The 17,645-nt window shown below is 39.8% G+C and overlaps 1 protein-coding gene across 5 annotated transcripts in view; it reads left to right on the top strand.

The window, feature by feature from the left end:
- The window catches only part of GRIA3 (glutamate ionotropic receptor AMPA type subunit 3), a 427,883-nt gene that overhangs the window by 357,424 nt on the left and 52,814 nt on the right, over positions 1-17,645 (top strand). For all 5 annotated transcript variants that reach the window (XR_014225478.1, XM_082263155.1, XM_082263154.1 and 2 more), the window contains exons 8-9: positions 5,189-5,293; positions 9,335-9,442. Coding sequence is in view for 4 of the 5 variants with exons in the window: in XM_082263155.1 (XP_082119281.1) it covers positions 5,189-5,293; positions 9,335-9,442 (213 nt within the window). In the remaining variant the exon portion in view is untranslated. The remainder of the gene's footprint in view (positions 1-5,188; positions 5,294-9,334; positions 9,443-17,645) is intronic.

The raw sequence follows: 17,645 nt of genomic DNA, 5'->3' as shown, positions 1-17,645 counted from the left end.
TAGCCAGCTTTAGTTTGTTTATTTTAATATTAAGGGAGCAATCTGCACTATGCTATATATATATATAGTAAATCACCAAGCAGCCAGAATCAATTTGTAATAACAAATATAATCAAAGTGGGTGCATATGCAGCGCTATAGCACACATCAATGTGAATAAATGAAGAGATGAAAGTTCCTCCACCAACTTCAGTGCAGAGTAAAGCACACTACACCACAGTGAAGCACTCCAATCTTCTTACCAGACAACGAAATGCGATAGGCAGTAAATAATATATCTTGCAACTGGACATCAGCCAATCAGGCAGCTATTCAAAATGGTAAAGCAATATTAATGCTCCAGCTCTAAATCCGAGTCTGCAGCCTCTCAGGAAATAGCAGTATAAACTTCGATCCTCTTTCACTCCACCCGACCACAAGCATCACCAAAAGTAAATGAAGAGCCTCATATGGAAGTCCGTATTAAAGGGGTAAATTTATTGTAAACAGGTACCTACATCAGATTACAGAATATAAAGCAGTAGAGTTTCAAAAACGCCACGGCGTCAGCGTTCTTGGCATCTGTGACGTTATACAAGTAATAAACAACAATAAATTCCCCCCTTTAATACTGACTTCACTATGAGGCTTTTCATTTACTTTTGGTGATGTTTGTGGTCGGGTGGAGTGAAAGAGGATCAGATTCATTGGAAGTTTATATTGCTATTTCCTGAGAGGCTGCAGACTCGGATTTAGTGCTGGAGCATTCAAATTGCTTTACCATTTTGAATCGCTGAATGTTTGGTTGATGTTCATTTCTAAGATATAATATTTAATGCCTATTGAATTTCGTGGTCTGGTAAGGAGATTGGAGTTCTTCACGGTGGTGTAGTGTGCTTTACTCTGCACTGAAGTTGGTGGAGGAACTTTCATCTCTTCATTTATTCACATTGATGTTTGCTAGCACTGCATATGGACCCACATTGTTTAATTTAATAGTTTAATGTAAAAAAAATCATCTGTCTATTGCAAACTGCAAGCTAAAAACAAGCACACCAGCCCGCATTTGTGTAAACATTTGCTAAGCTAAACACAAATTCATATAAGCAGCTGTTTTATTATAACGGGACCTAAATAGGCTGGGAAAATTAAATGAGCTCACTAGAGAAACTGGACTTTTTGCAAATGCCGAAATTGCCAGCCTTCCAGTCTGTCAGACAATGATGTTGATATACAAAAGGCTATTAGTTGCTACAGAGCATAGTAAATGAGGTAAAAGTATAATGTACAAAGAATACCCAGTTACATGCAAGAAAAGAAAATTGCATTTTTGCTTGCACATGATTGGATGATGGAAGTCAGCAGCGCTTCACCTCATGTACTAAGCTCTGTTGGAAAATGAGGAAAACTAGTTCAACTGCCCTTGCAAAAGTTCTCAGTCTATCTACCTTTGGTAAATCCACCCCAATGACTGGCAATAAAATGTTACTACAAAACATTGTAGAAAATTATTGAACAAAAGGCAAACAAGACAAAAAAAAATCAGTTTTCCTTATAAATTGTTCCAGAAATATCATCTAGAATATACTACAGAAAAATATATTTGTAAATCGTTTAGAAAATGTAATACGCAGTCTTTATGCAGATGTGATTTTTCATCAGTCAGGTATTTTGAGCTATGTTACAGTCATGTATTTTTTTCAGATAAGATGACAGAATTCTGTATTAAATGTGTACCATGCTGTGACATTTTAAACAGTAGAGTATTACAAAACAATCAAAAGAGGTCCATGTAATGATTTGTATCCTGGTCTACAAAAACATGAAGAGCAGGGAGTCACTTTAATTTCATGCAAGAATGATTATCTGTGTCTCACCGTGTACTATATAATAACATAAACAATTAAGTGTATCATGGCAAAACCACATAATGTTATTATGAAGCAGATAATGCCTAATAGACCTTGAAAAAAAGAATGCAGGCATCATCCCACATTGAAGAATACAAGACTTAGTCAATCAACTATTTTAAAACCATTACCATTTAATTTTTTTTTTTAAACAAAAAAGCATGCACTGATGTGTTCAAAATATATGTAGAAACAAGGAAACCAAGTCTGCAATTTTGGTGTTCTGGTGACCCTGCCATGAAGGTCCTGGTTCAGACACGGTCTGTTTTAGGGTGACAACTCGGCTATCTTGTCTCCAAATTGTGATCCTGCCTTTTCACTTCATCTAACATGTTTCCACTGAGGACGTCAGTTGGCCGTTTCAGCGCACACTACACAGGCAGGTTCCACTGTTGTCATCATCAGGCAACTCTCCCTATGTGGCCATTGCTGAAGTGCATGCATGTAGACAGGATATGGCTGCAAAGAGGCTGCACTGAGATGCAGCAAAGGATAAAAAAGATGAATGCAAATACTTAAAAAATTGAAAGTGTTAATGTTAGGTTTATAGTAAATTTGTTAATTCTGTGTTTATCCCAATCGGCTGTAAACTTAGGACCATAAATGTTATTATTGATCCTCTCTATGAACTTGATCAGACTCACTTCTGACCCATTCCATAGCAATAATATTATAATTTTTATTTAATGATTTTAATTAATATAAGGCAAAAATGTGTACCATATGTGGTAAGTTTATGTAGCTAGCTTATATGTGATTATGCCCATCCGTCCAGGAGGATTGAATTGGATTGGATCATCATAAAGCCATTGTGTATATGAATAGAGTAAAGTGACGTGCACAATCATGTGACCCCTGATGACATCAGACGCATTGCTGACGTAACACGTAGGGTGGGACAAGGACGTGACACGCCACTTCCGCTATTTAGAAAGCAGGTGGACGCAGAACGGCATCCCCCTGCTTGCAACCAGCTGGTCAGAGAGGCAAACCAAGACTAGATCATCTCTGATCACCTCTATGGCCTTGGAGGACCGGAGTGAGGTCATGACACCACTCCCGGTCCAAGACGGAAGTAAACAATTTTTTTTTTGAGCAAAAGATAAAAAATGTTTTTTTATCCTTTACTTTTAAAGGTAAAGGAGAGATTTGGGGTCTTTTTTACCCCATATCTCTCCATAAAGAGAACCTATCATACTTATTTCTATCACAAGGGATGTTTAGATTCCTTGTAATAGGATTAAAAGTGATCGAAAAAAATGAAAGAGACAGTGTAAAAAAAATTAAATAAATAAGAAAAAAAAAATTGAAAGTGCCCCCAGTTCCCCGTGCTCACGCGCAGAAGCAGACGCATACGTAAGTCAAGCACGCATATATAAATTGCACCTCACATGTGAGGTATCGCCACGAATGTTAGAGCGAGATTCTAGTGCTGAACCTTCCCTGTGACTCTAGACAGGTAACCTGTAAAAAGTTTTAAAGCGTGGTCTATGGAAATTTTTAAGTACCGTAGTTTGTCACCAATCCACAAGCATGCACAATTTTAAAGCGTGACATGTTAGGTATCTATTTACTTGTCACAACATCACATTTTACAAAAAAGGTGTAGTATATATTTTTTTAATGCATTAAATTGCGTTTGAAAAACCGCTACGTGAATACCACAATTTTACTCCCTAGGGTCTCTGTAGAATAAAATATATATAATGTTTGGGGTTATAAGTAATTTTCTATAAAAAAAATACTGATTTAGGCTTGTAAACAAAAAGTGCCAGAAAGTCTTGGTCTTTAAGTGTGGTAACATGACTTTCTTGAGACATTACTATGTTGCATACACAAGAGAAATTGTTTGTTTTTAATAAAATGCAGAGATACAGTAGTTAAATCGAGAATATTTGTCTTTTTTCAATGCTATACTGTAGGGAGAGTACCCTTTTCTCTTAGTACCCTTTGTTTCTCTTTAAAACAAAATCAATTTTTTTCCTCCTGAAACTCAAACTTTAGCTCCATATCTTTCCAGTCTCTATTGGTCAGGGAGGGCACTCCTTATATTATTTAACTTTAGCTCCATATCTTTCCAGTCTCTATTGGTCAGGGAGGGCACTCCTTATATTATTTAACTTTAGCTCCATATCTTTCCAGTCTCTATTGGTCAGGCAGTGCACCCTTTATATTATTTTATAGAAACACTCAGGTGGCAGGTAATGGCTGACCAGTAGACTTTTTTCTGGAAAAGCTCAAATTTGCATAGCACTAACTACAGTATGTCTGAGCAAAATAAATAAAAATATAAGCACATCACTGCAATACATGCACATTACCCCTTGGTTCATCTCTGTAAAAGTGATATAATCTCAGAAAAATACCCATTGATCTGACAACACTGCTTATGCTGTCCTGAAATCCCAAACAGTGATGTCAGATATACCAAGCTTTCTTTTACTGGACTACAGACACAACCACCTCCCCTCATGTTTTTACCATAAAGGTGAGATATTCTGTAGTCCAGTAGGGGATAATTCAGGCAGGGTGGGCAACACTGCTTGTTTTTTTTTAGTGCAGCAGAGACAGATTGTCTGCCAATTTCAGTAGTTTAGGAGCTCATAGGATTTCTGACAGGATCATCAGGTATTCTTCTGTACTTTTTTAAAGCAACAAACTACGGAGAAATGTACATTTGTTGCTGAGAAGTACTGGATGTGCTTTTTTTTCCCAGGCATATACTTTAATTTTCCAGTATCACTAGATCTCATGAAAATATTTTTACATGATTTCCATAAAGGTAACGTCCACCTAACTGTTTTTTTTTTTCCAACATATCCTCAGCTTTAGTGCGGCCATCTTGTGGCAAGTTTACAATAAATCAAATAACTTTTTATATTAATACATTTCACATAAATATGGAAAAAAAAAGTGAGCTTTAGGCCATGAACACATATGCATCAAAATAAATTGTCCGATGAGTTGCACTATAATGAACAGGGGGTGAAACATCTGTCAGCGTTGGCAGTGTAGCTTTTGCATTCCCTGAGGACTCTCCTGCTGCTGAGACAAAGCTTGGAGCTGTAGACATCAATTACAGCTCTTTCAGACCCGACACTGTTCTCTAGTATAAACTAGTACACTAGTTAAATAATATCAACTACCTCCTACATCAGCAGTTGAGCAGAATAGTTTTACCTTTTACAGAAAGTAACTCATACTATTTCATGGTCAAGGTTCATGTTTCATGGTGGTCCTTTATTCAACCTTTATAATTATTGCTACTACATCTCAATATGGACTTGTTCATTTTCTAGGTTCAAGTTCAAGGAATGACTGGAAATGTCCAATTTGATACATATGGAAGAAGAACCAACTACACCATTGATGTATATGAGATGACAGCTACTAAACCTCGAAAAGTATGTTTAACATATTTTTAAAAACAAGTAATGGTATGTTTTTTTGTGTTTAAGAACAACTTAACAGAAACAAAATTTCACAATATTAAAAGAGGGGCCGTATAGAATGTGATCTCCCTATAGTTCTGTCTGGGACACGGTCAGAGAGAGACTTCCTTCCAAGCCTGGGCATCTTGTGTTTATGTGCTCAGTAAATGAAGTAAAGCCATGCTCACCTCATTTTTCTAATCATGTGCTATGTCTTTTTTAAGTTCTACTGCATATGATTGGACATTCAGCTTTACTATATCCAGTGAGCAAGTACAACATTCACTTTGCTAATTGGACATTGTCCACTCCTTCAGTAGAATCTCAATGCATTTTAAGGTTTAAAGAAAATAGTGGAAGAATATTAGGGCTACCATAGTTGTCCTCATAAAATATGCCTGTCTTTGCCTGGTCTAACTATTTTAAGCCACTGACCTAGGACAAGCATGCAGCTTGGAAAATCAAAAATGTTGAACTCAATATTTGTTACAGGTCTTTGCCCCAGACATACCCAAAATGACTAAGTCAGTAAAACAGTCAGGTAGCTTGCATTTTCAAAATGAGAAGTCAATAATGGCAAACGTCATATTTTCTTCATAAATGTTAACTGTAACATGTTTTTTTTACCAAATACATCTTTCTTTAAGAGATAGTTATCTTTGTAGTTCAGTATCTATCATTAAAGCTATAGTGATAAGTGAATTTCAGACGTAGTCATTTAAAAATGGACTGATTTAAATTAACTTGTCTACTTAGGTGATTATCATTTCTTTTTCAAAGACAATATGATTTTTTTTTAAGAGCTGCAAATATATGAATAAATTGTAGCTATGAAATTACAAAACAAGAGCATGCAGTTCTGCTGTGTTTTGTTATGTCAGCATACAAACGGTACAGTGCAGCAGATGAAAGTATTTATATGCAAATATAGTTACATTAGGTCTAGTCCCCCCAAAACTGATCTGTCTGATTTATTTAAAACGTTCAAAAGTAAAATTACCATCTATGAAAAATGTGACCCTATCATTGCCATTGGGGTTGATTTACTAAAGGCAAATCCACTGTGAACTTCCAAGTGCACTGCAAGTGTATTTGGAAGTGCAGTCTTGTAGATCTGAGTTGAAGATCTGACATGAGGGGAAGCACTACTGATATCTATCATCCAATCATGTGCAATCAAAAATGCGTTTTATTTTTTTCCTTGCATGTCTTACTGAGATCTAAAGCAACTGCACTCCCAAGTGCACTTGCAGTACACTTGTAGTGCACAGTGGATTTGCCTTTAGTAAATAAACCCCAATTTGTCATTCAAAATTAAATCCTAGTTTTGCAAATCCTAGTTTTTGCATAGTTAAAGGAAGCTAAACACTTATTTGTACTAATAACATAAGCTCTGCAGTGTATAAGTGCCACCTGTACCAATAAAAATGATTACATCTGTCACTTCTCTTAATGCTGTCTTCTTCAGCATTTCCATCAGAATAGAAACATGCCCATACCCATACAGCTTGTTAACTATTCTCATGGGCCTGTGTGCAAGATCATATGTTGGGCCCCATTGTTTCATAAAAAAATTCTGAAGTGGTTAGTATGCCTTCGTAAAGAGTGAGCATGGCTTTCATTATGCCAAGTGTGTTGTTAGGATTGTAAAACACCTGGGGCAGCTTTGGGCAAACCAAGGAGAAGAGTAATGTAGAGTGCTTAGCATGACATGAAGTTGTGTTAATGGTGGAACGGGCCTAATAGGGCATGGTTAAATAAGGCAATTTAACCCAAGTACACCCCCCCCAGGTCAGTCTGTCCAAAGAATAATCCTACCCCCCCAGGTCAATCTGTCCCCCAGTGAAATCCCCCCCCCCCCCCAGGTCAGTCTTCCCCAAGTATAATCCTTTCCCCCAGGTCAGTCTGTTGCACAGTATAATCTGCCCCAGGTCAGTCTGTCCCCCAGTATAGTACTTCATACCTAGGTTAATCTGTCCCCCAGTATAATGCCCCCCAGGTCAGTCTGTCCTACAGCATATTTCCCCCCTAGGGCAGTCTATTCCCCAATATAATTGCCCCTGATCGCTCCCTGTGTTCATTAAGGAAATGACTGGTAAATATATTTAACTCTCCCCCCCTCCCCCCCCCCCGCTTTCCATCCTACCAACCAACCTCCATCCCCAGCAGCAGCTGGAGACAGCAAAAAGTGGAGGAGGGGAAGCTGGCAGGGCTGCAGGGAGGGGGTGTCGGGGAAGGGTGACCTCTATTTCCAGCTGCATAAGAGCTATGGGAGGAGAAATAGCAGCACACAAGCAGAGGGACTGGCAGAAACACCAGGGATTTCACCCAAAGGAAGCAATACAGAAGAGAACAGGACAGTTTTTCATACAAGTACATGGTACAGCAGGCACATATCAGGAATATAAAATTTGGGGTTTACATAGTCTTTAAGAGTAAGACGTTAGTAGCGGCAAAATTGCTAGCTGATCTGGCTGTTGAGCAATAATACCCACTAACCTGAATTCAAGTGGGCTCACACTGTAATTGAAAGAACCATAAAAAGAGTTTAAGTATTAAAGTACAAGCATCTGACAAAATTCACATTCCATTTATTGACTTTGGGGATGTTGAAATCTGATTGGTTTCTGCATTTTACACATCACCATTGTTCTTTGCACCAAAGTACAAAGGTAAAGTGGACCTTCAGTAAGTTTATAAAATTATTTTTTTTTATAGGACCTGTCTCCTCCTCCTTTAATATCATTGGATGAAAAAAGTGTGATGTGCTACCTCTAAATAGCTTTTTTCGTAGTAGTTCATGTCTTCATCTATCTTCATCTTCATCTATGTCATTCGCTGAGGCCCCTTGTCTCCTGGGATATTATCATCATTGATCCCAAGGGTCAAGGGGTTTTTCTTTGTGAGAGTTGCAGCAAGGGGAGGAGGGCAGAGGAGAGTGGAAGAGGGCAGGATGAGGGCGAAGATGGGTGGGGACGGGCAGAGACACACTGTGCCCTTACTTTTCCTGCATGTGGCCAGCTTTACTGTGGACAAGTGAAACCATGACCACTTGAATCCACCCTGTATTTAATGTAAAATATTGGGCATGCACACTAGATCCACATCTCGGCCGTACTAAGCACAGCCCTTTGTTTACATGTTGCTATAACAGTGGCAGTTCACTGCCACCGCTATAGGAACATACACACCAAGGGCTGGAAGCATTGTGCTTAGTGCTCAGGCACGGCTGAGATGTGGTTTTATTGCACCTGCACACTATTTTACATTGAATGCAGGGCGAATTTGAGCGGCTATGGCTTCACTTGCCCACAGTTAGGATGGCCACATACAGGACAAGAGTAAATAAGAAAACAGCCCGACTTGAAATAATCAAGATTAATAACAATAAACTTGCTAAATTGCATAAATGCTCATTTAAAAGCCTAAAGGTGTATTTTTTTAAATTTAGCTGGTTTGCCTGGAGTTCCTCTTTAAGCTATTCCAGTACCTATGTTGGTTTTCCTTTCTTTACAAATTAGTGTAGACAGAAATGGTATGAAGTGGCCCATAGTAAGCAGATATTTGCGATCATTATTCTGCCCAATGTGAAATAGATTTTCTTTTTGGTCACAATTTTGTACTGTTCTTTGTTCTTTTTAATGGTTTAAATGTGCACACTAAACAAAATACTGTATGCTTTAAAGTATACCTATCTGTATCTATACCAAAATACAATATAAAAACGACTTGATGTTTTTATTTTTTTATTTTTGATATTTTTTTTGAATGCTCTGGGCATTCCCTACTCTATGGAAAACTAAAAAAAAGTTTTGGCCAGGGATGCATTTTAACTCTGCTTTCAGTTCTGATTACTGTTCACCATGCTTCTGTAAAAATATCAGAATGATGCTTAATTGAACTTCATATCTACCTTACAATACAGAGTATTTTTTATGTTTATTTTTACTAGGTCTAAATATTCCAGAATGCTTACTTATGACATTTCAATTATGTTAATGAAATGTTTTGTAGGTTGGACATTGGAATGAATATGAACGTTTTGTTCCTGCTCCTGACCAGCAGCCCGCAAATGACTCTTCTTCTGTGGAAAATAAGACGATTGTAGTTACAACAATTTTGGTAAGTCAAATTTGCTTAAGTTCATTGAGAAAGATAAACAGACATTGTCATCTCCCCATCCCGAACAAGTTATACTTACCCACAGGGCTTTTTTTTTCAGCAGGAGCGCGGCACCTCTAGAACTGAATGTATGTAATGGCAAGGGGAGGTGGGGTGTGCTGGAGGGTCTATCATTGCTGGCTGCTGGGGAATCTATTGTCCCTAGGGGTATCTAATGTTGCAGGGGGGCTATTGTTGTTGGGCGGGGGTCTATTGTTGCTGGGGGGCTTAATGTTGCTGGGGTTTCAATTGTTGCTGGGAGGGATGGGGATGCTGGCTTTTACTATAAGGACACTTGCTTGTCCAGGGGTCCAGCAATGTGAGCACCTGAGCCAATTCTTAAATCTTTGGGTGCAGGCGCCAGCATTGTAAGTAAGGGAAACCGGGAGTGAGCCTTCAGGCTTCAAGATTGGTTTCCTACTGCGCATGCGCTTTTTATGCTGCTCTTTGTGAATGGTCCCGCGGTCTTCTGAGACCTGTGTGTGTCCCAGAAGGCAGCTGGGGGGGGGAGAAGGAGGGTTCAAACATGTTCGTAGATCACGTCGCAATCTGAGCCTAAAGTGAGAGTGTTACCTGTCAAAATCAGGTACATGGTTCCCCCCTCTCCCCCAAAAAGTGACAAATGTGGCAATTGAGGGGAGGAGGGTGCAAACAAGCGAAGCCTCTCCTTTTGGCTGGAGCTCCACTTTAACTTCACAAAAATTTACTTGGTTCTCTAGAAGGGGTGGTATTAAGGGAGGGTGCTTAAAGGTGGGTAGGGGCAGAGACAAAGGGTGGCTCGGAAAAGGGGAGTACCTGCACCTATTCTCTGAGAAGAAAAGCCTTGCTCACCCATACACACTTTCTGACTGTCTCCCCACTGCAGGAAAGCAACCTAAGTAAACACTGGTTTTGGATGTGTCAGTGCTTACATACAGTATATGGATGAAGTCACTCCTTCTCCCCCTTATGTGACATGCAGAGCCAGGACAAGGCCAAAGAGGCACCCACCTTGGAAGCTGCATTGCTTTAAATATTTTTGAATAGATTCATAAAGAAAAGTATAGCAAAGGAGGAAGAGCACAGTTGTATATAACAAGAAACAACTTTCCTTTTCTTTGGCTCAGGCATGCATTAACCACCTGAGTCCCAAGCATTATTCCAAATAGGCACAGGGGCAATGGCTATTTGACCCAGTGCCATTTTAAAACAGCATTGGAACTCAATGGTTCTGTTGGGTCTTGGCCAGCATACAGTGCCTTGCGTAAGTATTCGGCCTCCTTGAACTTTGCGACCTTTTGCCACATTTCAGGCTTCAAACATAAAGATATAAAACTGTAATTTTTTGTGAAGAATCAACAACAAGTGGGACACAATCATGAAGTGGAACGACATTTATTGGATATTTCAAACTTTGTTAACAAAAAAAAAACTGAAAAATTGGGCGTGCAAAATTATTCAGTTAATACTTTGTAGCGCCTCCTTTTGCTGCGATTACAGCTGTAAGTCGCTTGGGGTATGTCTCTATCAGTTTTGCACATCCTCCTTGCAAAACAGCTAGAGCTCAGTGAGGTTGGATGGAGAGCGTTTGTGAACAGCAGTTTTCATTTCTTTCCACAGATTCTCGATTGGATTCAGGTCTGGACTTTGACTTGGCCATTCTAACACCTGGATATGTTTATTTGTGAACCATTCCATTGTAGATTTTGCTTTATGTTTTGGATCATTGTCTTGTTGGAAGACAAATCTACATCCCAGTCAGTTACATTGGTTAAAATTACAGGATTTTTTTTTCCTAATTGTTCACAATTTCTTCCTAATTAAAATCTAGAAAATAAAAGTATATTTATTCAATTCTGCCATAAAATTAAAGCCCTATTGGTCCTAAGAAAAATTATATACGATATGTTAGGGAAGACTACAAACCTAAAAGATATATGGTACAGAACAAAACCCCATCAACACACTCTGGGACTTAAAGTGGTCGTAAAACCCTGACATTAAATGTGAACAGGTTTTCCTGACACCAAGTGATAAAAAAGGTAACAGGAGAGGGAGCTCAAGCACACACTCTGAGATTGACAGCCTCAGCTCTGTCCCTAGGTGCTGTGTGAAGGGGAGTGTGTCTGTTTTCCTCAAGTCAGTACTCAGAGCTCTCCTCACTGAGATCTGTAGTGGTAACTTCAGCTCCCACCCCCTGCTTTCTGAAAGCTCAGACAAGCTGTAGAAACTCTGCACCTTGAACAGCTGTAGAGAAGAGCTTGCTGCAGATAAACAGGTACAAATTATGTAGGAGGATTAGTCGCATCTCTGTGTATTACCTGATGCTAATCATTTCACTGGGTATATGTAAGAGTTTACGGTGACTTTAAGGGTGTTATAGAGAAATAAGGCCTGGGGATTCAAGTGGTTAAACAGCTATGGTATGTGTTTGATGATAGGGCAATATAAGCAATGTGATTAAAACGATGTAACATAAAGGAAAAGTGAAAAGAAGCCTACATGATTCACTGTTTTGTGTCATATGAATGATTATATTCTTCTACTCATGAAACAAAATAAAATAAAGTTGACAGGGGAAATAGAACAGGAACTACTAAATGATACAAATAAATATAAGAGTAAAGTTCAACAAACTATGGAAGCATCACGTAAAGATGAGAGAATCAAGTGTTTTAAATTGATAAATAACATGAATTGTAGTGCAACCGGAAAGTATTCCCAGCGCTTCACTTTTTCCTCATTTTGTTATGTTACAGCCTTATTCCAAATTTGATTAAATTCATTATTTTCCTCAAAATTCTACAAAAAATACCCCATATTGACAACATGAAGGAAGTTTGTTTGAAATCTTTGCATATTATTAAAAATAATAAATCCCCCCCCCCCCCCCACACCACTCTGGCACTGACAGTGGTCAATCCTGATTTCACCCCTGGTCTCCAACCCCAAGCCTTTGCCTGGTGGACCAATAAAGGTCTTATCCACATTGCTGATTGTTGTAATCATAGAGGTGTCCTGTTGAGAGCTTTTTTGCAGTAGAAATACCGGCTCCCCAACATGAAATATTACAGATATGTTCAGCTCACGCACTACCTCCGTTCATTACAGTCTACCTCTGATCTCACGACCTCCACCCCCGATGGAATATTTGTGCAGGTCATTTGATAAGCACACTGGACACATCTCAAAAATATATGGTATTCTTGTCTCCTCCTCTGTCAAACTAACATACATGCAAAAATGGGAACAGGACCTTAATTCTGCGTATGAATTGGAGGATTGGTTCCAGATGGAACGGAGCGCCTCTAGGTCATATGTAAATACCTCTTTAATCCAGGCTAATTTTAAGGTCATAATGAGATGGTATATGGTGCTGAAACTTATAGCTGCCTATGCTCCGGGGGCCCTGGCAACTTGTTTTCATGGCTGTGGCCAGCGGGGCAGGGTTCTACATATTTGGTGGACCTGCCCCAAGGTGAAGAGGTTTTGAGTCAGGTGTATAACTTTATAAATTCTCTAACTCAGGTTAACCTGACCAATCACCTGAACAGGTTTGCTTGGACATTCTCCAGGGCCCCACAGGGCTAGGAAATCGGTGGCGTTTATCTTTACGGCAGCCAGGCTGGCAATTGCGCGCTCTTGGCAGTTCCCTACTGTCCCGTTTGACCTTGTCAAGCATAAATTGACCTGGATCATACTAAACGAACGCTTCTCGGCCACTCTTCTGGGTAGGCGCCGCCAATTTGATAAAGTTTGGGAACACTGGATCCACTACGTATCGGCCTCTTTGTAATCATTGACGAATGGGCCCTCCAGCCTATGTGGCTTAGTCAACTTGTCCTATTGTTGTCCACTCTTGGACTGTTCTTCCTTCTCCTGCTTCTTTCTTTTGTCGTTCCCCCTTATTTTCTCTTTATCTCTCCTGGTCTTTTTGGTCACTTTACGTGACTCCGCTATGATGAGGCTATAGTTCCTAGCGGCCTTTATGGCGTTGTTAGCCCTCTTGCCTCATGGCCCTGAAATGTTTGAGGCCAGGTGGGGGGTGGGTGACGTCCACCTTTCCGGTGCACCCGGGCGGCGTCCTCAATGGGGATGCTGGGTGCCCTGGATTCTCTGGTTGCTATCAGTGTTGGGGACAGATATTGCCTTTTGAGTAAATCACTTGACACACGTGCTACATTTCCCTTTTTTTGCCATGCTTGCCTCATGTACCTATGCTGTTCCACTGTTTATTGTTGCCTGTGTTCTTTATGACACGTTTTATGTTTGTTTGACTTTGACATGCTTTATTTGTTTATGATTGTTACCCTGTTATTGAAAAAAAATTTAATAAAAATTATTGCAAATTAAAAATAATAAACAAAATCACATGTACATAAGTATTCACAGCCTTTGCTCAATAGTTTGTTGAAGCACCTTTGGCACCAATTACAGCCTAAAGTCTTTTTGAGTATGATGCTACAAGCATAACACGTATTTTTGGGCAGTTTCTCCCATTCATCTTTGCAGGATCTCTTTAGCTTCATCAGGTTGGATGTGGAGCATCGGTGCACAGCCATTTTCAGATCTCTCCAGAGATGTTTATTCGGGTTTAAATCTGGGCTCCAGCTAGGCCACTTAAGAACATTCATAGATTGTCCTATAGCCACTCCTTTGTTATCTTGGCTGTGTGCTTAGGGTCGTTGTCCTATTGGAAGATGAACCTTCGCCCCAAGTCTCCAAGGTCCAGAGCACTATGGAGCAGGTTTTCATCAAGGATGTCTCTGTAAATTGCTGTGTTTTGCTTTCCCTCAATCCTGGCTAGTCTCCCAGTTCCTGCCACTGAAAAACATCTCCACAGCATGATGCTGCTACTACCATGCTTCACTGTAGGGATGTTATTGGCCAGGTGATAAGCAGTGCCTGGTTTCCTCCAGACATGATGCTTGCCATTCAGGCCAAAGAGTTCAATCATTGTTTCATCAGACCAGAGAATTTTTTTTTTCATCGTCTAACAGTCTACCAGGTGCCTTTTGGCAAACTCCAGACTGGCTGTCATGTGCCTTTTACTGAGGAGGGGATTCCGTCTGACCACTCTACCATACAGGCCTGATTGGTAAAGTGCTGCAGAGAGTGTTGTTCTTCTGGAAGGTTCTCTTCTCTCCACAGAGAAACTCTGGAGCTCTGTCAGAATGACCATCGGGTTCTTGGTCAACTCCTTGACAAAAGCCCTTCTTTCCAGATCACTCAGTTTGGCCAGGTTGAAGAGTCATGGTGGTTCCAAACTTCTTCCATTTACTTGTGATGGAGGCCACTGTGCTCATTGGGACCTTCAATGCTAAAGACATTTTTCTGTACTGTTCCCCAGATCTGTGCCTCGATAAAATCTTGTCTCGGATTCCATGGCTTGGTTTGTGCTCTGACATGCACTGTTAACTGTGGGACCTTGTAAAGACAGGTTTGTGCCTTTCCAAATTATGTCCAACCAACTGAATTTACCACAATCAAGCTGTAGAAACATCTCAAGGATGCTCCGTGGAAACAGGATGAACCTGAGGTCAATTTTGATGTCATGGCAAAGGCTGTGAATACTTATGTACACGTGATTTTTTTCATTTTTTTATTTTTAACGAATTTGCAAAGATTTCAAACAAACTTTTTTCATGTTGTCATTATGGGGTATTGTTTGTAGAATTTTGAGGAAAATATTGAATTAAACCCATTTTGGAGTAAGGCTGTAACATAACAAAATGTGGAAAAAGTGAAGCGCTGTGAATACTTCCCAGATGCACTGTATCTAAAATGCCCCCCAAATGATCTATACAATCTACAGCCACTCAGGACTGGTAAATTCAATTTACTAATGGAATCAGCTCCTTGTTACCCTCAATTCACATATTTCCACTTTAATTAAGGTGTATGTTCAGCCCCTGTCAGATTTTTACTGCTATCCAGTTCTCCACACAGGACACAGACAGAGTATTCATACACCATGGATTATAGGAGTGTACCTTCAGATAATTGGACACTTGGAAATCTTTATAGGACACACCCTCTAAGCACCTCACCTTTAACCCTACCCCACTCCATGAATCCTCTAAGGGTGATTTTCTCCATGAAGGAGAAAAGGTCCATCACCTTCAGCCAAAGAGTGGTATAAAGGGCCAGCACCAAGGTCCTTCAATATGAAACACAGTTCTCGAAGACTCCTTTGGGTGTATTCCCACTGAGATGGGTGCAGCCTAAGCTTTAAATAAAAACCAGCATCATGGATAGGTAAGACAGGGTTACCCTGTATCTCTGACCATTACTGAAAAAACTGAAAAAATGTTTGGAATGTATTTACCATGCAGTGTAAACTTTCCAAACTTGGTGCTTAAGATAAATTGGGAGCTTAATTTTACACTTTACCGTTACTTCCGCCTAGAGCCCTTATAAGGTACTAAGGTGCTTCCTCCAGCCCTTTCGGAATGAGAACTTGTTACTGGACGGCCTACACCTGGGAAACCGGGCACTCCACATGGACTTGCTTACCCTATACGCCGCACCCTGTTCAGTGAATACCCCACAGGGGAATACCCTGACTTGTAGATATGGGGGAGACCAGGCAAAAGAGAGTCAGTGCAAAATCACAAGGAAACATTCGCTCTGCTAAAGGTCTACACAACAGTAAACCTTAGAATGACAATGCATCTATTGCACTGAAGCAATAGCTGAATCTAGCACCGGCATCCAATTGTAGCTCTATTTCAGGCATGCAACAAGTGGCCTATTCGACTAAAGCAGAATTCTCTGCATCTGTGTCACATTTTCTTTTCAATTTTCAGATTGTTGCCTTAATACAATTATAAAATTTATATACAAAAATCCTCCTGCACTAAAAAGACAAAGTATACGAACTCAGTAAGTGTGAGTCGGGCCAACACTATATTTGCTATTCTAACACAAATACAGTAAATCAACTAAACAAACAATAATTATATGCAGCACTTACTAGTGTTGAAAACGTAATATATACTCAATAAATCAATAAACAAATAATCCCTTTAGTGAAAAACTTGCATTAGTGTCATCACCTCACAATAATATATGAAAATCATAAAAGTTCTACTGTTCAGAATGATATGGTACTGTTCCTTTTTAAAATGTAACCCAAAAGTATGCAATGTGTTCTTCAGTGCTCAATCTTGATATGCTGTACCTCATGTATCCCACATAGGAAATATTGACAAACATCACTACTCTGTGTTCCATTCCAAATTAATAAATAGGATGGACTCTCATCCTAAATGGTAGGACCTGGTTATCATAGGTCCATGCTTTCCCTTTAAGGGGAACTATGTAATAGCACCACCTTGTCTTGTCTACTGCACAGTAGTGGCCCTTCCCTTTAAAAGATGGCTGCCATGACACCACTCCTTCTATTACACTCATCAGGTGGGCACAGAAATATTCTACAAACATAAAATGAAAACTATGTATGCTCTCAATTTAAAATGTTTATTTAACCACTTGCCTACTGGGCACTTTTACCGCCTTCCTGCCAAGGCCAATTTTCAGCTGTCACACTTTAAATGACAATGCGTGGTCATGCAACACTGTTCCCAAATAAAACTTTTATAATTTTTTTCACACAAATAGAGATTTTCTGGTGGTGTTTAATCTCCACTGGGTTTAATCACTACTGTTTGTTAAATAAATGAATAAATACCTAACACTTTGAAAAAAAAACAAAAAACTTTTTCATAGTTTGTTATAAACTTTTGCAAAGAGAGGATTTTTCCTTTACTGATTTGGGCTGATGAGGCTGCATTGATGGACACTGATAGTCTGCAATGATGGGCACTTGTGAGCACTGACTAGGTGGCACTGATGGGCATTGATGGGCACTGATAGGCTGCACTGATGGGCACTGATGAGGTGGCACTGATGAGGCTGCACTAATAGATGGCACTCATCAGTGCACTGATGAGCACTGATAGGTGGCACTGATGGGCACTGGTAAGCACTGGTAGGCAGCACTGATAGGTTACACTGATGAAGAGGCACTGATGGGCACAGATTGGCAACACTGGTGGGCACAGATTGGCAGAACTGGTGGGCACTGTTAGGACTGCACTGATACATGTCCCTTTTGCGGAAGCCAGTCATCGGCTCTCTTCTCTTCTCTCCTCTGCTCTTCCTAATGACAGCATAAGGAGGA

This window comes from Pelophylax lessonae, assembly GCF_965119305.1.
Source record: "Pelophylax lessonae genome assembly, chromosome: 7".
NCBI classification, from domain to species: Eukaryota; Metazoa; Chordata; class Amphibia; order Anura; family Ranidae; genus Pelophylax; species Pelophylax lessonae.
Note: the sequence above shows the minus strand (reverse complement) of the source record. Positions and strands in the feature narration are given on the sequence as shown.